General features: G+C 34.5%; 1 protein-coding gene across 1 annotated transcript in view; it reads right to left on the minus strand.

Moving 5' to 3' along the window:
* Positions 1-2,000: 2,000 nt before the first annotated feature.
* Znf804b (zinc finger protein 804B) overlaps positions 2,001-27,276 on the minus strand; it is a 545,913-nt gene continuing 520,637 nt past the window's right edge. The window contains exons 3-4 of the mRNA XM_047561462.1: positions 12,233-12,363; positions 2,001-5,601 (exon numbers count right to left, since the gene is read on the minus strand). Coding sequence (XP_047417418.1) covers positions 2,001-5,601; positions 12,233-12,363 — 3,732 coding nt within the window. The remainder of the gene's footprint in view (positions 5,602-12,232; positions 12,364-27,276) is intronic.

The following is a 27,276-nucleotide window of genomic DNA, read 5'->3' on the forward strand; positions in this document are numbered from 1 at the left end:
GGGTGCTTTGTCTTTTCCATATTATGACTTCTAGAGAATTCCCATGATTACTCTATCTTGGTTTTGTGTCAGCTTTGTAATTTGCTTTGGGAAATAATTATCCACATTATTTTTTATCCGATGGGTAATTCATCATCTATTTATATAAGTGTATCATTTATTTTACTCTTTTTGGATTTCAATGTTCATCAATGGTTTTTTTGTAGTCCCTTTTATGGAGTTCCACACAAGTATATGGTTTCTTGCTGTGTGACTTTTTTTTTCTCATTTTTTCTATCTTTTAAATAAGCTAGACTTGGTCATTGCTATATCCCAATGAAAACGCTCCCCTTGCCAGTTTCTAATGTTATCTTGGAAACCACATTTTTCTTTATGTTGAAATCTCAAATTTACTTTATCTCTTTTCCTTCTTTCTCTCTCCCATGTGTGTCTACTGCATCAAAGATATCCCCTCCCACTGTTTACCATGCATTACATATTTAACCTTTGAACTTCATTTTCCTTATCTGTAATGAAAAATGAGACTAATGATCTCAAAATACAGTTGTGAAGTTTAACTGAGAGAATGTGGGCCAAGTGGATAACCAGACTACATAGAACACAACATGCCACAAGCAAACACAACTCTCTTTCCCCAAAGCCACTCCTGAAAGGAGACACCCCTTTCTTATTCTAGTGGGGGAGTAGTTTGCCTTCACATATATGTAGCATCAGGTAACCAAGCACCTCCTTTTCTGTTGAGCTTGATTTTCTCTGAAACATATGTCTATGGAAAAGTTAGAGTCGTAAAATTTTTCTTTCATCATTTTGAGAATAGAAAATAATAAACCTAAGCAGATGACTAATCACAAATATAGATGTAAGAATTGCAAATTCTATGGGCAGAAAACATTTTGAATGAATGAAGTCATTTTCAAAATTACATAGATGGTGATTTGATTCACCATCATTCATTGTGTTTTACTAGTATTTAGTGTGATTAAATAAAATGCCAAGTCCTTCATGAGATTTTCTCAATACCATGTAAAAATACACATTTAAACTGTTTACTTCTACACTTATGCATGTATTAGCTGCATACATTAAGGTTTCTGAATAGAAGAATAAAGAAAATTTAACATTTTAGTCCCTGTAATATTTGAAAGATTGATCAATATATTCAAAATGTTATTCTGAGTACATTTTATTTTGCATTATCAAATGCTATTGATAGTTGTATGTTTTCTTATACAAAAATTAAGTATTCTTAATTTTAGGCATTACTGATACAATTGCAAAATTATCTTGAAATAATTTAATATGAAATGAAGCTAACTGATATTTCACAGAAAATCAATGCAATCTGTGCAAAGATAGTTTTTAACTGAAGAGTAGTTTGCAACCTGCATCAATCAGAAAAATTCTTTTCATCTATTTCCTCTGAAAATATTGACTGGTAGCTAATAATTAAAGCAAATATTTTTAATACCTGGTACATTTAACTGGCTTTTTATTATGTGACAAATAAAATCAAGTGCACATTCATTCAGTCATTCGCTTAACAAACACCCAGAACATAGGGTATTCTATTTTTCTTTGTAATATTAACGTGCTGCCTGATGTCTTCTCATATCATTTTATAACATAAAAGTGATAACAAATCCAAAACAATTCTTTAACACTTTCCTGGTACACGTCCTTAAAATTATTTTAAATTTGCCCTATTATTTTTGTCACTTAAAAGAAATTCTTAAAATGCTCCTGTTTTAATATTGAAATTTTAGTCTCTCCATATATACATATATGTGTGTGTGTGTGTGTATGTGTGTATAATATGTGTATGTGTCACATTTTGAATTGGCACCAATATTTTAAATCTTATAACAATCAGACACTTTAAATATATCATTTTGTAGGTAGTGAGGATTCATTTGCTTTCTCCACAAACAAAGCATTAATTCCTATTTGTTCAAGTGCGCTGACATATTTAAGGCCTCTTTCCCTCGGCTTAACTGTTGCATCTAGCCAGAGCAAGAATGATGGCAAAGATCTTGACCTTGGAACACTGGTTGGATCAATGGATTCAAGTGGATGATTGAAGTTGTGGCTGGATTTAAGTGGGGGCCAAACAATGTGGGGATGAATGCTGCAGGAGGCAGGGGCTGAAGTGCTATGTGAGATGGGTGAAAAGGGGCAGCTGTGACTAAATGCAGGGGGTGACTTGCTAAGAAAGTGGGGTGTGCAGGGATAATGGTTGGAGCCAGAGTCGAGAATGAGATAGGAGTAAAGTGTGACTGTGAAAGAGGATGCAGATGAGCTATAGGGAGGGGACCACTATGGGAACTGATGGACGCAGACACAGCGAAATGCTGTAGGAACGTGTGGTGGATGGTGGTGATGGAAGCGTGCTGGTGGACTGGAACTGTCTGTACAGCTGGGGCCGGAGAGAAGGCATTGGGCCCTGGAGCAGGCAAAACTCGAAGGTGTTTTGACAGGAGCTGTTTCTGCATATGCTGCTGGGCTTGCAGCTGTAGAAGCTTGTATTTATCTATTTCATCAGGAGAAAATGTTATGGGCTGTTGAATTAAAGGGGGGGAGAGAGATTTATGACACACTTCTAATTCATCTTCCACTCTGTCATGTTTCTGCATAGTTCTGTCATAGTAAGTGTTTATGTTCCCCTCTACATGATTCATATGCATGCTTACATCCTGTACATCTAGATTTATTTGGTCCTCTTTGGTCTCTGTTGAATCAGTTATACCAGTATATCTATTAGACAGAAAAGCACCAGGGAAATCGTTTGGTACTGGATCACAGTTTGGAATAAAAGGTTGGACCTCGCTAATTAAAGATTTTGATTGTTCTTTTGTTGTTGGGTTCTTTTTTCTGTTTAGTGACTGAGAATCTGCTACTACATGAATTATACCTCCAGTTAGATGGTTATCACAATCAGTGTCTGCAAAAACAGTAAAATTATTTGTCTGTGAACCTTTGACTTTGTCTTTCTCACTAGTCCTTTGTACTGCATTGCCTTCTTCTTTTCTTCTTTTTCCAGACAAAGGCAAGGTCCGTCTGTTACAGTCTGGTGGCACAAGTTGAATTGTGCACTGGATTTGTGAATGAGGCTGTGATTCATTTTTCCAGTTGTTTGAAGAAACTTCAAAGTTTGCTGATTGTTCCTGACACCTCTTGGTATGTACTCTTTCTAAAAGGCCTTCGGCTGTCAGGGGGCTCCTCTCTCCTTCTCTAATGTTTGACTCTGTGATTTCTGAAGGGCCACTGGAGCAGTTTCTTAGAAGGTAGCTGACAGTCTCTGAGTCACACTGCCCATGCTTGACTTTTCCCAGGTCACAAATGTGAGAACTGTCCAAAGACTCTTGACTCCTCTTGTTTTTATTTAAGCAACAAATTCTCTCTCTTGAGTAAGATCCAAATCCGTTGTGCTGAAGTTCCTGGCAATTAGTTGGGTTTTCACTGTCTCTAGCACAGGAAACCTGTGAGCTAGACTCACAATGAATGATTCTCGTGGATTTTGGCCCTGAAAATTGTTGATTTTTACCTAGTTTATACTTCTCTCGGCAGTGACAATGTCTATGCTTGGAGTATTTTTTATTCTTAAATGATTCCCATGATTTACAGTTCCTGTCTCTCTGTGTTTCTGACTGCAGGCAGTTGCTCTTTGTTATTTCACCAGACCAGTAGAGGCAATTGTGCCTTTTGTGTCTCCGTCTGTGCCTTTCAACTGAGCTGTGTTCTCTTTTACAAAAGTAGAGCAAATTACCACTGCTGTTATCATTGGGTCTGTGACTTGAACAAATGCTTCTCAAGCTGGGCATGCTGCTAAGGGATGTGTCCAAAGGGCTAGAATGTCCATTCAGAGACGACTTTGTAGAACATCTCTTATAACTTTGGTTTCCACATCCAGAAGCACTGCTGGTTGTGTTGATACTGTTGCTATCCAAAATCACACCGAAGTCTTTCCCATAGTCACTGTGACTCTCTACTATGTAAGGACTAGAATTCCAGGTGAATTGGTTTTCATCTTCTAATTCTGAATGATGATCACAGGAAATCAATTTATGCTTTTTAGTCCTAGAGATGTGGGGAGGACAGGCTAGACCTTCATTTGCATCATTAATAACTACTCTCCCACAATTTTGCCAATGGGTCCTTGAAGTTTCCTCAAGTTCATTATCACTATTATTATTGTTGTTGTTGTTTTCTACACAATCCTTTAGAGACATATCAAGGTAAGCAGGCACTTCAGAACTTTTCAATTTCAAATTACTTGCACTAAGATTATTATCACTCTTATTTGGTTCTGAATCATTGAAGCCCAAATTATATTTTCTCTGGAAATTTTCCCAATCAGGATTAGCTATCATCATCTTTGGTTTCAGAGATCGATTATCTTCTAGGATCAATTTTTGTTGCTCTTTGATTAAACCTGAGACTTGGCTCTCTATTTTTGTCTTCATTTCCAAGTACTCCTTACTCGATTTTGTTTTTAAATCCTGTGGATTATGGCCATCCTGTGTATTCCGAGAAAGTTTAAAATCAAAATATAATGGGTTGCAGCCATAAGATATGCAGGGCTCTGTTTTTGTAAAGAGCAGAAGTTCCACAGGCCATTGGAGAGTGGTGTGGCCATCTCTGCTTTGCACATGGAGGAAAGGTAATGGTTTGGATGTCACATCATGCGGATACCCCTCTTTCAGAAGTCTCTGCATATTTTTGCTGACTCTTTCTGTTTCTTCTAAAGATCTGTCTCGGTTCTGCATTCTGGAATTGGGATTTGAACACAGCGTATTCTTTTGTTCACTTGTCTCTGGTGATGAAAACTTATCCAGACATCTGAATATCCTGGCATTACTGTGCTCATAAATATTTGGGGGGCTGGAGGAAGCAATTGCTTGGCATGGGTAATTAATGCAGTTTTCTGAAGTGTTCTTCAATGAATTTCTAGTTCCTTTCTCTCTGCTGGAAGGAGGAAAATCCACATCTGAAAGACTAACATTAGGTTTGGAGAAAGAAGCCTGAATGTCAACTGAATTTCCTCTTGTCTCATCAATGGAGTCATTTTTCTCTTGCAAGATTTTAGAGCTCAGGGAGAAGGTGTTGTGTAAAACACTCTCCAGATGGCTTGGTGAGATGTGTGCTTCTTTTTCCTTAGCTGGGTGTGTATCCTCTTTTGCAAACCTACAGCACTTGCATTTCTCCATCGTTTGTTTTGCTTTATAGGCGGGTGACTTGTTGCAGTCATGGCTTTCTTCTGTGTTCTCACTGAAAACTGATGCAGAAGATTCTAATTTTAGATGTACTTTTTTTGAAAATGAAAACGATACTCCTGTCCTGTGATTTGTATTACTGAGATCTGAAGATGTTTGTGGTATCCGATTTCCAAACAAATAACGCCTGTCGGATTGTAACTGGTGTCGATTTGACATGCTAAACCGCTGTTTATCAGAGGCACTTCTGGGGAGATTCTTTCCCTTTAGGAGAAGCGCACTCTTCATGCATGATACCTTTCTCCCATTCTTAATTGGGAAAATCCCCTGCTGGATTTGCTTTTCTATGGCCATTCTGGGGGCTTTGAATGCTGGTCCACTTCCAGAAACACTGTAAATACAATAAATATTTAAATGATTAAGACATTAGATTTGGAATTGTAGCTATATGTGAACATTTCATAGTGTTTCTATGATAAAAGATTACACCACTTATGAGCTAACTACATCTTTCGTAATATAACCATTTATCATGCTTGTAGAAGTCAGTGTAACAGTTCTATACTGGCTATTTCTAAATTGCTTTATTAAGTGTAGTATTTTAAAATTAGTAAAAGGCAATAGCAACTCAATATCTTACACTAGCAATGCAGAAGAAAATATAACGTTGTGTTTCCAACATAATATACGTCCTCTAGAATTTATTGATTTTTTGGAATACAGGTTTAAAATAATTTGTCCCTTCAATGTTCTATCTATAAACATTCTGCTGCAAACAAGGTTTTATTGGTGGAAGGGAAAATGTGAATCATAACATTTAACTAATTGTTTGCCTTGGTCTGAATTTCTTTTCCTTTATCTTTTTCCATGTTCTTGGAAATGTTACCAGAGATTGTGTTGTGCTCTCAGCTCATGGGCTCTTGCATAAGATAATTTCGGGCAAGACATAAGACTTAGTGAAAAATACAGAAAAATTTATTACAGGGAAAGGAGAAATGATAAAAGACAATCTCAAGAGATTGGAACCTCTCAGACAGGAAAGTGATGTGCACCCCTTTGTTTCCCAGTTTTGTTGGGGGTCTTAAGGAACTTTCTAGAGAGCACTGCCCAGGTACCACCTCTCAACTTTTTGACTGACAATTGGATTCCATTACAATTTTTGGGTTTTGTTTTGTTTTGTTTTTATCAGATTTTTAAGTCTCTACTGCACATGGTCTTACCCACAGCTACCTGAGATGGAAAACCACTGGGGGCTGGAAGGAGGATTTTATCATCATAATGACATGCTGAAGATTGAAAGGTAACTCTGGGTCACCTTAGCCTACTCAACTGGGATTTTTATTGGAACTTGCGTTTTTACAGATTCTATGGCCAGTTAGCTTTGCTTTTGATTATCTTGTTTTCCTGAGTCCTGGAATCTTTGACCTGTATGAAAATCATAGAAGTTCCCCCTTCCACGTATTCTTATTGACAGGCATCCCTTACAATAGTTTTCCAGGTTATTTGCTGAGGATTGTAACATTTCCTATTGATTTAAGCCAGGGTAGGTTCAGAGTGACCCTAGGTAAATTGCTTTTTTTAAAAAAGCATGTAAGGTGGGAGATGGCAGCACAGTATCCTCTTAACTTATTGTTCCAACTGCTCATGTCTAGCTGCTACCTATCAGAAACACCTGATTGTTTTTATCTATTTTGGATTTTTATTACATTTTTACCTAGCCATTTGTATGTAGAATGTAAATTATTAAAATAACTTGTCTTTGAAACATGAAACACTTGAACTTGAACGTTATTTGAATACTCTGTCCTTATCTGAAAACTTCTTTGTTGTTGTCTTCACCCATGACTATATGATCAATCAGCAAAGAGGTCTATAGTCACATTCTTTTTGTCCACTAAATTTTATGTATTTTGCTTCATTGTCTTTATATGTTAATATTATAAGTTGAATATTAAAGGCATTTTAAAAATGAACCATTATTTTATAATGGATCAGCTTATGCATTGGTACAATTTTATTAATTTTTTTATATAAAATACATTTATTATAATTGTTAATATATGTCATAAATATTCTTTAGGTTATTTATTTATATTTAGCAGAACACAGAAAATAGCTACAGGATGATTTCTTTTGGTTAATTTTTACCTATTCCTTGGGTACTTTCAGTTTAACTTTGTTCTATGGTGTCTCTGATTATTATTTTATTCTTGTCCTTATTTCTTGTACTGGAGATTTTGTTAATATTATTGACTTTCCTGAATATATCCTTTAGGTCTTATTTTTTATTTCAGCATTTTTCTGTTTTTAGTCTTTTGCTCTCATTCAGGGAGAATTTCTCATATTTAATTTCGATTTGACTAACTCTGTTTCTTAAAATATTCCAATCTGTTGTTTACTATGTCCATATGGATTTTAACTTACAAACAATAATTTTAGTCACCATTTAGTTTTCAATGATTTCAGATGTTGTCTCTTCTCATGAATTAATGATTGTAGCTTTAGAGTTACATTGGTTCCCCTGAATGTTGTAGAAAATTAAATTTTGAAATTTTCTAAGACTGAATTCTATTCCTTATAGTGATTGTTTCACAATAAAAACTATCTTCTTATTCATTACAATAATCTCCTTTTTTTGAATCTCTTCATGCTCTCTAGAAAGATGATTTTAGGCATACTTTACATGGAAATTTAGAGGAACATTCTAAGACACTGTATGAGTTATTTAATATTTTTTTGCAGCATAAAGAGAAATAGAAAGCACAGAGGTTTACTGTAGTGTTACTGGCCTTTGAAAACACCTGTAGCCTGGGGATACATGTGAAGTAAGAACAAGGGACAAGCAGTTGATGTAGATAGACGATTGGGTCAGTTGGGAAGATGGGGGTGGTTAGAAAAGAAAGGAAATAAAATGCTAATGCCTTCAAGACACTTTCTCTCCTCGCACCTGTTGCCAAGGTTACCTGCCTCTAGGTAACTGCTCCTCCCAACAAGGAATTGTTACCTCCTGCTATGGCAGGAAGGGACACTCCTGGAAGGCTTCTTTCCCAACTCTTGATCACATAAACAAGATAAGGGAAGGAGGGGACAGGAGATGAAAGGATAAAAGGGGCAGGACATCCTCTCCCACAGAAACTAGCTCTGGACTCCCCGCTAAGTCTGTTTCTATTCTATCCTTTAAATAAAACTTCTTTTCTGCCCTTGCCTCAGTGTTTCTTGGGTGTCTTTGACACCCCTGAAACAGGACTCTGATCAGATTGGATTCTCAACACCAGTATCAGAAGGTTAAGATTCAGAAAGAGCTGCAGCCCTGAACTTTATCTTGGTCCCAGAGACTCTTTTCCACATTTGTCAGTCACCCATTGGTTTAAGAATTACACTTCTGAATTAAGTCACCTTCTCCAGGAATTTAAGTCAGTCTGATATTATTGGTACTCTACTCAGTAGAAATTAGCCTAGAATATCATTTTTCTTTCCTGGATCCCATTATGATACAGACACTTTAGTACTTCTCTTCTATATTGTAAATACATATTTTGCTTAATAATATATTTTCTTATTATCCTAGCAACATTTTGTGTATCTTCTTGCTTTGATATATGTTAATCTAATTTTTCTTTCCTGAATAGCTGTTTTATTTTACTATTTCTCTCTCCAAAGTGCAAGCTTCTTCCTCTTACATGCTTTTAAATATTTTTAAACCTCTTTCTTTTGTTGTTGTTGTTGTTGTTATGTTTTAGATTCTGGTCCTTAATTCTTGTTTTTATTTTATAATCCAATCTGCATTTATGATTATAGATTTTTGACAATTTTTCACATTTTATCCTCATTGTTAATCTATTATACATCTCATTTTCATGTTCTTAACTTTTTATCTTGTTGCTTTATAAGTTTTTATTTCCATTACCTTAAATCTAATTTATTTTTATTATTTTCAAAAATCCTAATTTTCTACCCTGGTAGTGTTTTAAATTCTATTATTTTAATACAAGTTTATGTATTGTAATATTATTAAAACTTTAATTTTTCCAGTTTTATTGAAGTATACTTAAATAAATATAAATAAATAAATATACTTATTCCAGGTGTCTGACATGATGATTAGATATATGTATCCATTGTGAAATTATTATCACAATGAAATTAACTGACATCCATTATCATGTACAATTACCATGGTATAGATGTGGTGGAGTTAGAACACTTAGGATCCACTATCTCTGCAAATTTCAAGTAAACAATACAGTATTATTAACTATAGTTACCATATTCCACATCTGAAAGCTTGTATGCTTTAACTAAGCCCTCCCCATTTCCCTTATCCTCTAGCCTCTAGCATCCATGCTCTGTAAAGCTTTGATTTTTATAGTTATCTCCTCATTATTTCTTTCATTCTCTTCTTTAGAGCTTCTTTGGTTTCTCTTTGTGCTTTTTAACCTCATTATTTTTATTCATAATAGCTAGTAAGAAGGCAACTATCGAGGCAATTCTTTAAATCTTATTAATGGATTATCCATCCTAATAGTTCCCTCAAAATTCTAATACTAAGCACTTTGACAAATGTACAATTTAGTTCTCTTCTGTACAAATAGCATATTTTCCAAACAGGAAATGAAACTTATTAAAACAACATGATTTCTTTAAGGGTTTTATTTCCTAATGTCCCATATTATCTAATTCTTATATAAGGAACTTCATATTCTCAGAATCAATAGTACTAAAATTTTTAAATGTTGCAAAAATCTTCATATCAAGTGTACTGTTCGTAGAATTAAACACCTACTACAAGTTTAGACACAAAGTGTGAATTTCTGTCTCTCTATATAATATTAGTTTTGCTGAGGGTCCTGGTTGAATGGTACTATCCAAGAGATGGCAGAAGTTGACTACCCTCTGCACAACCCATTACCAGTTTTCCGCCATCATGTGCCATCAATCTGATCCAAATATTCTTATAGTCAGTAAGTTTGCCTCTCCTCCCCCTGGATTCATAGGACAATTTTGTTATCTGGATCATCTTACTCAGAAGCCCCTATTATGAGGATAAAGGACAAAGAAGAATTGTCTAGGAGAAGGGCAATATAAATGATGTTTTTATTTTCATTTTTAACTTTGATTTGTTAATTAAGCTACCAAAAGGAAAATATTTCATAATTTTGTTAAAGGATTTCCCTTAGTTCATGAAATTGTCTAGGATAGAGTAATTGGCTAGAGGGGAGGTAATAAATAGTAGAAAACAAGAAACAATCTCTTCCTGGTTTCAAATCCTGTATCTAGAAGTTTCAACCTCTTTTTCCTAATAGTATGAACACCTTGCCACATACAGAACCTGCCTGCTCTACAGAGGATACCAACTCACATGTGCTTAGACTTGTGTTTGTAGTAGATGAGGTTTCCAGAAGGACACCTGAAACTTAATAGAGTACATCTTTTAATTTGGAGTACCTTAATGGGTAGCTTGGGCAAACTTAGAAATTGAAAGAATACATGACTATTATTATCATTAACATCAACCATTGACATCCTCATCCCACCCCCATCATCGCCATCCATCATCAGGGATCCTTTGAGCCTTTATTTTTCCCAAAGCCAACTATAAGTGTGAGTAGAAATGTGGGAGTGTGACATCTTTCATAGCAGCAAAACAACCAAAATTATGTTTGTTAAGGCTACTGAGACTTACAGCACTGCCAGGCAAATCTGAACTGACCTGAGAAGATCGATAGGAAGGATGTTTTTCTAGGATGGGACTTGCCCCATTTTTTATGATACAATTTACTGCATCTCAGATTAACCATGCAGCCATTGGCATCTTCCCTGGACCTTTCCTGTCTCCTACCATTACCCACCAAGAAGCATGTGACTTGTTCTTCTAAGTCCTGTTTTCACAAAGGTAGTCTGCTACCTCATTGACAACATGCTTGAATATCACGAATAACATGTAAGTTCCTCATATTGTATGGTTAAAAAATCCCAGCACCAAATGAGTTTTTGGTCTCTCTTTTGGAAGGGGATCTCAGTGCTTCATTTTTGTATTAACCTCATTTCTGGATACATGTTGTGCTTTTATTTATTTTTTCTTTATACTAAATTCCTCATTTATTTTTAATCTGATTATATATTATGCTTTTCATAAAGTTAATTAAATTACTCTGAGTTATAAATAGATGACTATATGTAAGCTGAATATTATTTTCATTCACAATTGGTCCTAAAAAAAATAAATATTGCCTTAGAATCACATTTGAAGTCTAATATTTTGTGGTATTATAATTAAGCCACTCACTCCTGTTATTGTTTATTGTTTTCCTTTTAAACAACAGGGGTTTAAATTTTGGTACAGAGTTATAAATTTCACAATTCACCAGGCTGCTGTCAACTATATTAATTAGCTACTTTAGTGTTATATATTATGATTCATATGAACACAAATCACAATCTACTAATTTAATTGCATTCCAGGTAACAACTTTGAAACATTCAGTGGTTCCAAGCTTTTGTAAAATGGCTGTTTTCCAGCTACAGGAATGTAGTAGTGTAATGCTTGTTATAATTATCAATTTAAATGGCACTGTGTGGTGAATTTAACTGCATTAATTACATCTTGTTTGTCAGCCAATGACAGTGTCATGTATTCTAGATTCAGGTGTACCCAGGGGAATGTATAGAAGATTTACTTCTCCCAGAAATGATGCATTCTTATTTATGGATTTTAAAATTATCATTACAAAACTTACATTACTGAGGAACTATGGTCAGCTCATTTGAATCAACTTGATAAAATAAATACTAGTATATTAGAATCACTCTTGGATCATTTCACTTAAGAGTACATTGGAAAGGAAAAAAATCAGATCACAAAAGTAATTAGTAAGCCTTTAACTATTGGAAATATTGGTCCTCAGACATAACTGTTGAACCAAGTAGATCTTTTGTTAGAGTGAACCAAGTAGATTTTTCATTAGAATTTCCCCACAGGCTAAAGGGAGCTCTGAAGCATCTTAGATCCTTCTAATTCTCACCATTCAGACTGCTGCCTTAACTCAGCCAGCTGATGAAGCCGTTTAAGTGCTTTTTCTTGTTTCTTCTCATCTTTCCATGACTTGGAAGCCACATTTCGAGCAAATTCCCGCTGCTTTAGTTCTTTCAGTCTCTGTAGAAAAAGGAAGAAAAACAGAAAGGATACCATAAATAAGTAATATATTCTTTTCAGTCCACAAGTCTCCTTATTAAACCTTGTCCTGAGTGCAGAGGTGACTTTCAGGATAGGGAGAGTGAAAGCATCTCTATCTCTGCTCAAGATAAAATCAGTAGATAAATGTAGTTGTCAACTCGGTTATTTTTCAAAGCTTGTCAGACTCGCTGCAGAAATGTGCTGCTAGCTGGGCCCCAGTCCTTGCTGAGATCACCCTGGGCTACACAACTACAACCATCTGTGTGCTTGTGAAAACACAAATGGGGCAAAAGTGCGAGATATGAAGGGGTATGAAGGAGGAGGAGGTTATAGGATGTGCTTTCCTCCACTCACCTGCCCCAGCTCCTCACCTGTAAAGAAGAAGCTCATTAAATTCAATGGGTGGAAAGAACTTTCTTTCATCAGTTGTTTCTATTACCATGAAATGTTTAGCTCAAGGTTCTAAATGTGATTTTAATTCACTTTTTAGGTGGAGATATGTATCAAATGCAGACTTCTACATTGTATCCAGGATGAGAAAAATGGGTCAGGGATTTAAAGCCTCAGGATAGAGGCTTGGCCTTGCTTTATTTAAACTAACCTACACTTCTGTTAATTAATCTTTCCTCTAAAACAATTGAGTTATGTGTAGAATGGATACTGGCCAATACCTGTTTGGATTTCAACTTTAGAATCTGCCACTAAGCACACTTAATGATATTGAATGAATTGAGAAATCGCTACAATCAAATAAGCACCTTTACATTTGGGGATTAATCTTGAATGGAGAGTGCATTTGAAGATTAGTGTCTCTTAACATATACAATGTGATTTTAAACAGTCTAAAATTTGTATCTGTGTAATCTACTTTGAGTTCCCAAGTCAGGTATGATATAGGATGTCCCCCAGGTATGAAAAAATAGCAAAGCTATCAATATCATTGAAGCAGACTGTTCTGTTAGAGCAACGACCAAAATCTTTAATGATCATTAGCGTCTTTCTTGAAAGGGAACATGCTCATGCGAGATGGTGGTCAGATAGTTACATTTAAGTTAATTATCTGAAGAATGGGGCAGACCAGCTTCACAGAGAGAATATTCTGAGTACAAAGAGCAAGAGTGACACAGAACTACAAATAGCCACAAGGAGTATGGTGCAGTCAACTCCATTTTTAAAATAAATACTTTGGCTTTTTCTAAAAACAGAAAATTCCAAGAAATGAAATTATGCCCTGTGTGCTATGAGAACAAAGTCATTCTCAAGAACTGATCAACAGCAGAGGATCTGAACATTGATAGGTAGATAACCTTGTTCTGAAGAAAGCAAGGCTTCTAAAATCCCCATTGGTCTTACTGTGCTAGTTGTACCTCCTCAGACTCCACATGCCATATCAGCTATTTACTGGAGTGGAGCTTTGTCTTATGAGCAAAAGCCTTTTAGAAATTGTCCTACACAATTTAGAAGCACACATAAAATTCAGTTTAGCTGTGTCAAAGGGAAAAGAGGGCTATTTTGAAGAACAGGAAAGGATTATGTATTTTTTATTTTGGTTACTAATAAATACAAAATGCTCTATATTTATTTAATGTTCATTATTACCAGCATATTCAACTTGCTCAATCTAGGAGAGGAAATTGATCCATTTGCTCACAATAATTGGTACTTGACATGTAGTTAGTTATTGGAATCTTCTTTGAAACTCTGGGGTACACACATTTCTTTCATTAGCTTTCAGATTTCAGGACTATTTTCATTTTTTAGCTGTAGAAATGATTGTATACTTGATTTCATTCACCCAACAACAAATGCTGGTAGTTTCTACCATGTTAATTACTACTATTACTACTCTGGGGAACAGCAATATGCAAATCAAATATTTTCACTTCAAGGGAGACAAACAAGTAAAGAAATACTTTTTACAAGACAGTGTTGTTTCTTTTTTAAAAAAAAATTAAAATTTGTACTTTTTAGTTATACTTGACAGAAAAGTATATTTATACATATTAAGCATGCATGGAATATGTCTTATTTAATTAGGATCCCATTCTTGTGGTTGTACATGATGTGGAGATTCACTATGGTGTATTCATGAACATAGGAAAGTTATGTCTGACTCATTCTACTGTCTTTCCTATTCCTACTGGTCTTCCCTTTATTCCCTTTTGTCTAATCCACTGAACTTCTATTCTCTCCTTCCCCTTGTTTGTTAGCATCCACATATCAGGGAGAACATTAGACCTTTGGTTTTGGGGGATTGGTTTATTTCACTTAGTATGATAGTCCCCAGATCCATCCATTTACCAGAAAAAGTCATAAAGTCATTCCTTTTTATGACTGAGAAATCCTCAATTGTTTCTTAATAGGGTGCTTGCAACATACTTTAGAAGAATATGAGAATAGTTAGATTTGTTGTGTTGAAGGAGTAGTCAATGTTAAAATGTTTTGAAGGAACACAGAAACCCAGAAGAAGAGATTCTGATTAAAGGTATCTATCCAGATTTGTCTCCATCAGTTGTGACTGCTCATGTTTGCATGTAGAAAACTCTCACGCTCTGCCTTGAGTTTTCAGTGCCATGATCAGTGCATGTGGGTGAAGAGACTACTGCAGGTCAGGAAAATAACCACCTAAAACAATTAAAGGAAAAAGTCTCTGGCATTCATATAAGGCCAAACATAAAGCTGATTTTTACCAACAAAACTAGAAAACCTCATAGAATGTTCAGTAGAGAATTCAGTGAAATTTACTTCAGTAGAGAACAACTAGCTATTATCAAGCACTACTTTGGAGGTAACTAAGAAATCATAAAAGCAAGAAAAAAATAGAAAAAAAAACAAACTGATTTCAAGTAAAAGCAACTTAGCAGAATCACAGAACCAAACTCTATGATATTTATACCAATGCAAAAAAAAAAAAAAGTGAGAATACAATGGAGAAATATCTTTAAATTTCTGAGGAAAAAAACTATCGAAATTCTACACTACGTGAAATCATCTTTTAAAAAAGAAAGTGAAATAAAGATGTTTTCAAACATGAAAAAGTTGAAAGAATTCATCTCCTGAAATAGGCACAATAGGAAATGTTAATGGATGTCATCAGGCAAAAGGAAAATAAAACAAGTATATATGTGGGTGCTAAAGGATGAATAGCAGAAAAAAGAACAACTACAGAGAAAAGTGCATCAAATGTATTTATCATTTTTTCAATATATTTATATTGTTTAAACAAAAATATGAACTATATATTTTGAGGTTTGCAAAACATTTATAAATAAAAATGAATGACAGCAGTAACACCAAGTCTAGAGGGGAGGAATAACAGTGCACTGTTGCAATACTCTTATACTATATATGAAGGTGTGTAATAATAATTGAAGGTAGATGTGATAAATCATAGAAGTACACTATAAACCCAACAGCAACCATTAAAATGGCAAAGCAAAGTATTTTAGGCAATAGGACAACAAATTGCATTTATTTTATGCAATTCAAAAGAAGGAAGAAAAATTAAAAAGGAAGCTAGAACAGATAGGAGAATTATAAAATAAATAGATAGTAATTTAAATCTAAACATATCAGTAACCAAATTAAATATAAATGGCTTATACACCTAAACTCAAAAGCAGAGTATCGATCAGATAAAAAGGTAAGCTCTTATACATAATGAAATACTGTTTAGTCATTAAAGTGTGAAATCTGGTTCATGCACCACATGGATAGAACTGGAGATTATTATGTTAAGTGAAATAATCCAGGCACCTAAAAACCACTAGAACATGATTTCACTTAAACGAGGAATCCAAAAAGTTGGTCTCAGAAGTTGAAGGTAGAATGATGATTGCCAGGGAGAAGGGTGGATATGGTGAGAAAATATCTGTTGAGGAATACTAAGGCAGAGTTTGATAGAGCAAGAAACTGGGGTGTGTAGCACAGTGTGGTGAGTATAGATAACATTAACCTATATTAAAAAACCAGAAAAGAGGATTCAAAAAGTCAGAAGAAAAGATTTTGAAAGTTTTCACAGTAAAGAAATAGGCTAAATATTTGAGGAGATGGCTATCTTTAACCTGATTTGAACATTGCACATGTGTTAATATCAAATTACATTGGGATCCTATTAATATGTACAATTTTAATGCTTTTATGAAGCGATTTAAAAGTTATTGTTTTTTTTAAAACAAGATTTAACCCTGTTAACTACAAAAACAAATTTGAAAAACAAAGAAAAAAGTTAAAAGAAAAGAATATTAAATACATAATATGCTAATACTGATCAAAAGAAAGCTAGAGGGTCTATATTACCATACAACAGAGTAGATTTTAGAGTAAAGATGGATTACCAAGAATAAGGATGATTATTTTATCATGATAATGAGGCAAATTAATCAAGATAACATAACATTGATAAATTTTTATGCATCTATTAACAGAGCATTAAAATATACAAAGCAAAAATTGCTACAATGTAAGTAATGACTCAACATAATTGACAATAATCTTCAGTTTAAAGATAAATAACTTTGAAATAAAAACTTTAAGGGCATGCAATAGGTCCATTTTTACTGAGAACAGCTCATGGCATAGATACTTTATTAAAAAATTGGTACTTCACAATTTTAACTTCTTTATAAAGAATAGTGAGGGAAGTATGTTATTGTGCAAAGCAGGTGGTGTAAAGTGAGTATGTTTTATCTTTTTACAGTCTGCATAATTAGCAACAAAAGGGATAGTTAATAATAGAATGACATCTTGCATTTCTTCTCCATTAATTAGAAAAGTAGAAGACAGGAAAGTAAAGAAAATTAACCAGCGTAATTTTGATATAAAAATTTTGCATGTTTAAGTACATTTTTGCATCTATTAAAAGATTGTATCATTCTTTTCCCTTTACCTTCTTATACGGTATATAACTTCTGATTTTATTATGTTGAACTTTGCATTCATAAGATTGATGCTGCTTGGAAATGATTTATTATCATTTGCAAATAATTATGAATTTATTTGCTAAAATTTGTTATGGACTTTGCCTCTATGTTCATTAGTGATATTGGTCTGTATCATCTTTTCTTGTGTCATTCTAGTACTGTTTTGGTCAATTCAGGAATGACTATAACAGAATGACTATAATAGGTTATAGTTTAACCGATATTTATTTCTATAATTTCTGGACTCTGTGAAGTCTCAAATCAGGGTGACTATCTTATTGTTACTGATTTCTAGTTTAATACTATTATGGAAAGGGGACTTACTCTGAATGCTGTCATTTCTTAGACAGTTGTTGGTATGTATTCTATGATGATACACCTTGAAAAATATACTATGTATACTTGGTAACAAAACATACTTATTCTACATCTTTTTTGAACTTCATATTTATAAATATCAATTATGTCAGGTTGGCTACCAGTTTTGTTTAAATCTTCTATTGCTTTGTACAATTGTTTGCCTAATTGTTTTGTTGTTACTGAGAGGAAGATATTAAATTTTGCACTTATGATTGTGATTTGAACATAGTTTTCTTTGTTTCTGTCAAATTTTAGTACATTATTTTTGAGTTTTGTTATTAGATACATATTGAAGAATTAAGAATTGTTATGTCTTCTTAAATAATTAACATTGTAAAAATATTAAGTACCCTAATGTACAACTGATAATATTATTTTTTGTGAGGTAAGTCTTTATGATGTGATATTTGTATGGTCTCACATATTTTCTATTGTTTAGTGTCAGTATGATATATCATTTTTTAATTTATTTCCTTTAAGCCAATTTTGTCTTTGAAATGCATTTCTTCTAAAAGTCACTTATTTGAATGTTGAGTTTTTATCTGTTTTTTTTTTCCTTTTAACAAAAGGGTATACAATTTGTGTTGAGTGTAATTATTTGTTCATATTTAAAAATATTTTCTTTTTTGTTGCATGTACTCTTTTTAACATTTTCTACTTGTCCTGAATTCTTTTCAGTAAGTATTTATAGGATGTCATTTTTTTCTCTTAGAGTTATTATTCAGTTTTGTCTATTTATGTTGTTTTCATGGTTGTGCTAGAAAGCAAAATATGCATTTCTAATTTATCATCATTTATGTTAAATAATCTATAACAATAAAATTATTATTAAAATAATAATTGTATTATATTTTCATGTAGTTATTGTTTGGATATGAGGAGTCCCCCAACCATTCCTGTATTAATGCAGGGATGTTCAGAGGTAAAATGATTGGATTGTGAGAGCCTTACCCTAATCAGTCTATCCTAGTTTGAAATCACTGCCTGGGTAGTAACTGGAGGCAGGTGCAGAGTGGCTGGAGGAGGTGGACCACTGGAGGGGTGCCCTAGAAAGGCTATTCTTCCTGTGGCCCTTTCCTCTTCTTCTTTCTCTCTGGGCTTCCTGACCCCACCATGACTGAGCAGCTTTTCTCCACTGGGCAGTTTCCCCATGATGTGCAGCCTCATCTTGGGTCCAGAGCAATGGAGCCAGCCATCTGTGGATGGAGACCTCTGATGCCAGGAGTCAAAATAAACATTTTCTCTTCTAAGTTGTTCTTATCAGATCATAGCAATGCACAAAGTGACTAAAACATACCTTTTCACATGTACTTTACTTCCATATAAATGTCACTTAATTTCTTAGCTTCTATTTTACTTGATACATCTAGAAATCATGTTAAGAATTTAAAAAGAAAATTACCTGATAGATTTACCATTTCTGTAGCCATTACACAGAATCACTTTCTCTCAGTACTCTTATCCTACCCCAGAAGTAGATGGCTAATGTGTTGTACTTGGGTAAAAAGACCCAGAATATGTGCTTTGAAGGGGTTTGTCTCAATTTGTTTTTAGACTCATATAGGCTCTGTGGACCTGTGACTTGGATAGAAAAGGAGAGGGGTATCTTTCCCAATGCTCTTGTCTGCCAACAGTGGTAGAGCGCTGCCCCTTGGCCACCTGCGATGTTCCCTTGTATGAGAGACCTACAGTTCTACAGTTCCCTGAAGTATGAGTGATGTATGTGTGTGTGTGTGTGTGTGTGTGTGTGTGTGTGTGTGTGTGTTTAACAATGTCCGTCTTCATTAAAAAAGACATTCACTATTGACAGTGAATGGCATGAAGACATCAGTATTCATGATAGAAAGAGGTTGAACAGGCCAAGGTTGTCTTTGTACGGATAAGATGTTTTATCTCACTTGTAACCATAACATTTTTTCATAAAAAGGTACATTTTATCATATTTTTTGTCTTTTCACTTGTATGATTATCATAAGTTGAAATAAAATAACATATAATCAAGAGAAAAACAATTGTCACTGCCTAGAAGATTATGCCCTGAGATTTATTTGTTGCCCTCTCCTCTCTCCATTACAATTAACTTACTCCCCGCCCCCAACCCCCAACCCCATCACAGTTTTGTTGGAGTGGAGTTTACCAAATGATGGAGCTTGGTGAAAAGAGAAAGCTCTTACGCCAGTAGAAGTTGAATGAAAATATAAATAGGAGGAGAGGGCTACCTTTCTCTTTTAATCATTCTAAGTGGGGTTTACTAATACTGAAGAGTGTCCTTGATTAATCTCTGATTAGGTCTTGACATTTCACATTGTTGCTAATAAAAATGTGATAAGGTTTTGTTGAATCTGCTAATGTTTCTCTTCAATGATCTTCTTTTTAGATGAGTTATTTTCTTGGCAGGGAAAATATGTAATCACTGGGGAATCAACGTTGAAGGAGTTTTACACATTCTAAGAGTTGAATAATCATCCCTTCTCAAGTAAGTTCTGTTGGAGATGACTGACGGTGCAAGCTATGGTTGATTGACGCACAGCAGTTGAAGGTTTGGTAGGTGTGCTTGTGGTACTGAGAATCGAACCCAGTGCCTTGCACATTGCTTGGCAAGTGCTGTGCCACAGAGCCACAACCCAGCCCTGCTTCTACTTCTTCAGCAGCTTTCTGATATGGCTCAGTTGTGACTTTTTAGAACTATGACCACCTCTCTCCAGTGTAGCCAGTTGCCCTTTGTTGAATGCATCCTGCCTCTTTATTACTTGGTCTTTTCTTCCCAGTTTCTTAGCTAGGTACTTTGCCTAAAAGTCATCCTTCTAACGGTGGCGCCTTCCCTCAAAGAACAGTGGTAGTCAACAGCTCACTGGCAACAGCCCTCTCCTGTTTTTTTGTTTTTTTGTTTTTCCTTTTCTTATGTATTCATATGTCAGAGGGATTCACTCTCACTTCTCAACTTTTCTCAGAAGCAGACTACTTCATATTCATTGCAAAGTTTATACCATGAACATGTTTTCACACTTCCCCTTAGCAGCAGATGACCTCTGCCTCCTGGCAAAATTTAATCCAGAGTGTAGGCAGCAGATGACATTTGTCTTGGACTCTGCAAGGTCTGCAATGCAGACTGAAGTTCGGTCCCTCCCACAGTGGTTAATAACCTCCTGCTCACTGTCAGGTAGAATCTCAAACAGGAATGCGTCTGGGATTCTCCTGCTTCATCCTTAGCTCCTGTACATCCAAGGTTCAGAGTTGGGTTTTCTCAACTCTCCTGAGCCTCCCTCCATATTAGACAGCCTCTCTCTGTACTTTGTGCTGGATCTAAATTGAAGGAAGTGTTTCCTGGCCCTTTTAAATGACCAACATTTCTGCCTAAGCTCATGCAGAGTGCAGAACCTAGAAGGATTTATCTTGTATTTTTTTCATCCTTAACCTTAGATAAGCCTCTCTATCTGTACCACAAAGGGATCTTTTTCATGTCTTTTGCTGTTCTTGCAGTTCTGGTCATGAGCACTCAGTGAAGACCATGTGGTTGGACAAGTGTACACTCACCTTGAGATAGGGTTTCTCCCATTTTGGTCCACGATTAGTCTTTCATTTCATTAAGTTATATTGGAACCTCAGCTTTCTGATAGAATTGATAAAATTTAGATTTTCTAAAAGATCTAACTTGCTTCTGTGAGGGCAGGTGACATTTGTTGTAAATTTTCATGTCCTTGATGGAACACTCAGATTACATATTTTAAGATTCCTTCTTTTACTTTTAAGCATCTGTTGATGTCCTATTTATTCTAAGGATCTCCAAAAGAAGGTGCTGATATAATTTGCAATGAATTATCCAGTATTACTATTTGTGGTAGGATAATTTCTGTATGCACAATCTCTAAACCAGGCAATGTAAATATCAGAAAGGAATCCAAATGGGTGATTCTATGGAGAAAGGCCTTAATTAATGTTGATTCCATTATTTTCTTATTCAGTGAGCTCTCAATTAAAGTTATACATACACATACACACAAATTTATGTATGCACTGAGAGAACTAAAATCTGATAGCAAGATAAATAGCCTACACTAGTTTATAGTTAATCCAACATAGTTTATAGTTTGACCATTTATAAGTTGGAATATTTTGAAACCTCTTTATGTAGTAAGGGTCAAGTCTCAAACTGACCCTTTACTACATAAGGGATTAAACCATATCTTGTCCTGTGCATAAAATCAATCAAAGATTTAATAGAGCCCACTTTTTAGTTATAAGGGAAATCCAGTATTATCATAATACTCTTTTTAAGTTGTTCAAAAGCATCTTTCATAAATTTGATCAAAGCTGACATGTGAAAATTGTTTAATTTTGATATGCTTTATGATAAAATGAACATTTATATGTTAGGTCATAGAATTTACTGATTACAATTTCCTTATCAGAATCTGTTGACACTGTGAATTAAATATGAAGGTGATGAGGTTCAGAGATGGTGGTATATTTAAAGATATTAAGAGTGAAAATAACTATTAAGATTCTATTAAAGTATGCCACATCAATATGTTAGGAATACACATGACTTTTATACCCCTCTTCATATATTAATTTTGTTAGCACCTATCCATAACCATCTTATGACAGAATGCTGACTCACTGATTATGGACATCTCAATGAGTATGAAGACTGATGGAAATTAAGATGAAAGATCATGTTTAGTTTTGTTTAGAAAACATTATAAAATCTGTCAGTGGTGCACAATTACACACACATACACATAATTGTACAGAGAAATTTTTAGTCTATTTTTAAATAATTCCTAAAGTACAGATAATAAATACAATTTAGTGAATTACCTCAGGAATTTTAGTGTTTGCTCAAGACAAATAAACTATATTTATATAGTGCATATTTTCTTCAGTGATGATCAGGACCTGATTAATTTCCCAAATTGATATAATTCTGCCATTGCATGGTCAATTAGGAACTTGACATGGAGAGTAAAGATTTGCTTCATGTTTGTATTTAGAGCCCTGCCTCTATTTAGACACTTTTCAGTAGTGACTCATTTAATATGCTGTTGAGGCTATTTTCACAATCAATATGAAAAATTCTACCTAAGCTGCATTTTCAGATTAAAAATCAACAATGTCAGCAGGATATGATATAAAAACACTATGTGATAATCACAAAACTAAGACAAGCTAGATTTATTTATTAGTCTCTTCCTTGAGATGTATGTTGAAAAGAAAATCTCACAATCTTACTATGTGCAGATTCCTAAACTAGTTCAGTGTTCAAAACCAAATGCAGAGGTATAATTCATAGTTGGTAATTTATAAACTGGTCTTCGAACATTGCTAGCATTATAACCACTTGGTAATCAGTAGGGTGTCAGGGTGAACACCTTAGAGGAGGTAAAAGCTTGAACCTCCTTCAGAGGGAGAGTGAGGAAGACACTGAAGCACCCGACAAGGGGGGTAACAGAAGGAATAAAATAAAAGAGAGAGAGAGAATAAAGAGATGTGAAAACTAAAAGAATCAAAAGACCCAATGTTCATACCTCTTGTTTTTGCTTCTGAGTTAGGAGTAAAGAAGATGGAAAGAAAAAAAAAGAAAAGAAAAGCACTCTGAAATGAGGCTGAACTGAGTGTGTATCTTGCTTAGATCACTCACTAGCCTTGAAACACTGCGAAAATTATTCAATTATTCCTAAGTTTAGTTGAAACATTTGTAAACTGGCTAGCTCCCAATATCTACTTAGTAGTTTTCAGGACTGTTGTTTGGAAAAGATAAATAATGTAGCAAAGCACCTGATACACAGCAAGTGCAGAGTAAATATGAACTGTAATCACTTTAACACATAAGGGATGGTCAGATTTTTGGGGAACATTTTGAAGCATGAGAACTTGATTCAACTGCAGAGGGTTCTATCAAAAGTATTTGATTCATATTTTTATTGAAAGAATATTTTTTGAATGGTTTTCATTTGGACAGAATTACAAGAGGTATAGGTGATTTTTTTTTAATGAGAAGACAGAAAAAGGGAGCATGCAAGGTATTTACTTGATTTGCTGCATTTTAGATATGAGCCTAAGAATGTGAGGTTATCATTGTCAGTTTTATATAAGAATGGGTCCTTCTTATCTTGAAAAGTTTATAAGCTTGATGGAATCATTTATGATTTCTTCAAATTCAAAATCATATTTTACTGCTGAATAAAATTATAAAAATTGATTTGTTTTCAGATTTTGATAAGTCTTATTGAATATTGTGATTGGGTATTAATACTATTCAAAATGAATTTTTTTCTTGATCATGAAAAACTAATCTGTATTAAGTTTAAGAATATGTACAATTGAAAATTTCAATTCTTCTTACCAAGGAGGATCAATGGAAAATATTGTACATTAAATCATTCAAAAGGCTGCATGATAAACATTATGAAGATCAGTTTTGACATGTACCATAGTTGATACAGCATGAATGAATGTTTTCTACTTCTGGAATGAGTTGCTTTTATTTTTTTAATCTGCATTTATCCATATAAGTCCACTGAAATGCAAAGAGCAAGAAAAATTAGCAAATCAGCATAGCAAGCCAAGAGATTTGTTTAGATTTGCATTCATAGTTATAGGATCAGGTTTTTCCAAGTTTAAAGAACTTGGCCTGTTCAGATTTTAATCAGTGGAGAGGGTAAAAGCCTGGATATCTAGTATTTCTTCAGAGAAATATAGGAGTGTGAAGTGGAAGACTTGTCTAGACATCTAGGTCATGTCCTTGTATTTTTTTTTTTTTTTTAAGAAACTTAAAAAAAGAAATGACAGGGCAGATGATCTTCATAGTTCTAGGGAGTGGATACCTGGCATAGTCTTTTCCCAGATCAAAAGCAATGCAATAAAGGACTGACGCAAAGGTCAAGTTAAAAAAAAAAGGGCGGGGGGAAGTAGTCTTCAAGTAGTCTCTCCAACTTTTGCAGCTAGTGAAATAAGGCTTATAGAGACATATTTGCTAAAATACATTTATGAAATATTGGGAATTTAATTTTCTTCTTAGTTTCATTTTAAAAGCACAAACTAAGCAATCTTGATTTCCCTACCTGCCAGCAAGAATGCTTGGCTCATGCATTACAAGAGGAATTCAGCTGTGAATAAATAAATGAAGAAGCAAATTGATCAGGTCAGTAAGTCTCTATGCGTCTGGAATAGCAATACTCTCAATATTATTGCTTACCAGTCCAAACATGCGTGTGAACATCTGCCTGCTCCAGCAACCCCTCTCCGTTCAACTTCACTGAAGCAGGACGCACATGTGAAATGAACTTACTCAAGTGTATCTACTTTTCCCTTTCTTAAATAGAATAACTCCTTTCAGCCCTGCACTTCTCTTCCATAGGTCCCAGGGTGATTTACAGACATTAATGTTTTTCTTTACTGCAGAGTAAAAACCCAAGGCAAAAGTTCAAAATTATTAACCTCATTTTAGAGATGAAGAAATGAACATAGAGAAGGTTAAATGACTTGATATACACCAAATGAGAGACCAAAAAAAAAAAAAGAAAGAAAAAGAAAAAAAGAACTGTGACTCTGTGATTTGAAAACAGAATGTCTAATTTTCATAGGAAAAAAACAGAAGTGTTTATGTAGAATTCTACACATTTATAATAGTTTCAGTTTGTGAAATCAAAGATATATCTAGCTCTCAAATATTGTTCATTGTTTGGAAATGTTCTTATCAAAATAGTTTGGAAGACAGTTATTGGTTATTCACAATAATCTGGAATAGGAGAGGCTATAAATTTGAATAGTACAGTCAAGATATGTATAAGAATTGTAAAATGTCTTCATTATGGCTGAAGATTTAGTTCAGTTGGTAGAGTGCTTGCTTTGCAGACACAAGTCCCTGGTTTCAATCCCCAGCACCACAAGAAAAAAAAAAAGTCTGCAGTATTTCTCAGAAGAATATGACATGTTGAAATGGGACTTACTTTATTTTCTGCTGTTTTGCATGTCATTATATTTTTTGTGATCTGGTAGCAATACAAACACAAATAGTGAAATTAACCAAAATATTTTTAAAAGGTCTCCCACATTAAAATGTATGGTTCGAGCTACTAAACAGGATGAACTCCCTACCATTCCTGGGATGATTTCATCTGAGTATTTTCCCTTTGCTCTAAGGATCAATCCTGCCATGAGCAAGGTGACCATATGTAAGAAGTGACTCTGAGTTGCACACTTTGTCTCAATCTTTTTCCTCAGAAGAAATCAGTACATTAAATGGGACCTGAAGAATTTTTTCTATTGTGTTAGAATATGAATGACTGGACGCTAAATATTTTTGCTGATGGTTGGTCATCAGTGCTTGAACATTTAGAACGTAGAGATTCTTTGTTAGGCTCATTTCTGAACCTTTAACTGACTGATTCCAGTGTTCAAAACAAAGAGAGTCAGGCTTGAAGAAACTGCTATTTAAGTGTTAGTTTGGGAAAAGTTTCTAGATTCTAGGACAACATGAAAATGTGGCTCACGTAGAAGAATTTCTTTATAATCCACATTGAACTGGAATCACCTGGTTTAGGGAGGGGTACCTACTCAGGTGCTTAATGCCTGTGGCCCAGGCAAGCCACGCCCTCCCTTTTCCAAAACCAAGCATCCTCTCAGACATTCTGAAATGGCACATGGTGTGATGGCTCCAGTGCTCCACTACTTCTGGGACATTACCCTGACCCTCCCATTCTTTAGCCTGCATGGACAGGACCCGGGTCAGTAGCGGCATAAAGAATGGACCTTTTCTTGACTTTAATGGTATATTTTATTTATTTCCTATGCCTTGGCATTTCAAACTTAAACTTTGAAGAGACTTTGCAGCTCACATGATCAAAGAAGAATATAATGAACACCATATCAACACCAGTATCTTTAGTCACTCTTGCTGTGAAGTGACAAACAGCATTACAAAGAGCCATGGGGATGAGTCAGTGGGGAATTGCTTTTTGGACTGGGTTGGGAGTAGTAAAGGGCTTTTAATGGCCTCCCTTCTTCATTTGCATAGCATGATGGGAACATGCTCGCATCCGAATAATATTAATTGTCATGAAGTATCTGCAGAGAGCATGTTAAAATTTGAAAATATTCAGCATATCTGGAATGAACAAATGCAAATTCAGTAATAAAAATTATGTTTTGAGTTAACCTTTGATTAGACTAACAGTGATAAGGATTCAGAAAAAATAATTTGGTATTTGATTACAGTCCATGGAGAATAAGTTTGATGTGGGAAATGAGGGAAAAATTTTGTCCAAAAAACAAATAAAAATTCATACACTTTTTCTCATGCAACAAAACTTAAAAATTATCACCATTTTCTTAGAGAAGACTGGAGAGTGTTTGAACATTACATACATTTTTTCATAGTGTAGTACTTATAATTTGTATTATAAATTTCTTGTAATTTATCCTTTAAAAAAGTTAGTCATTGTAAAACAAAATGATCAAATAAATTCCTGACTCATAAAAAAAACACTTCCAAGCGTCATAACATAGAGCTGAGAGAACCATTCAGGCTATTTTTCTGTGTGAGGTTCATTTCTACCTCTAGGGCGCCCAGTCACTCATGAATAAGACCAAGGGCTTAGGGAATCTT

Source organism: Sciurus carolinensis, chromosome 8, assembly GCF_902686445.1.
Source record: "Sciurus carolinensis chromosome 8, mSciCar1.2, whole genome shotgun sequence".
Taxonomy (NCBI): Eukaryota; Metazoa; Chordata; class Mammalia; order Rodentia; family Sciuridae; genus Sciurus; species Sciurus carolinensis.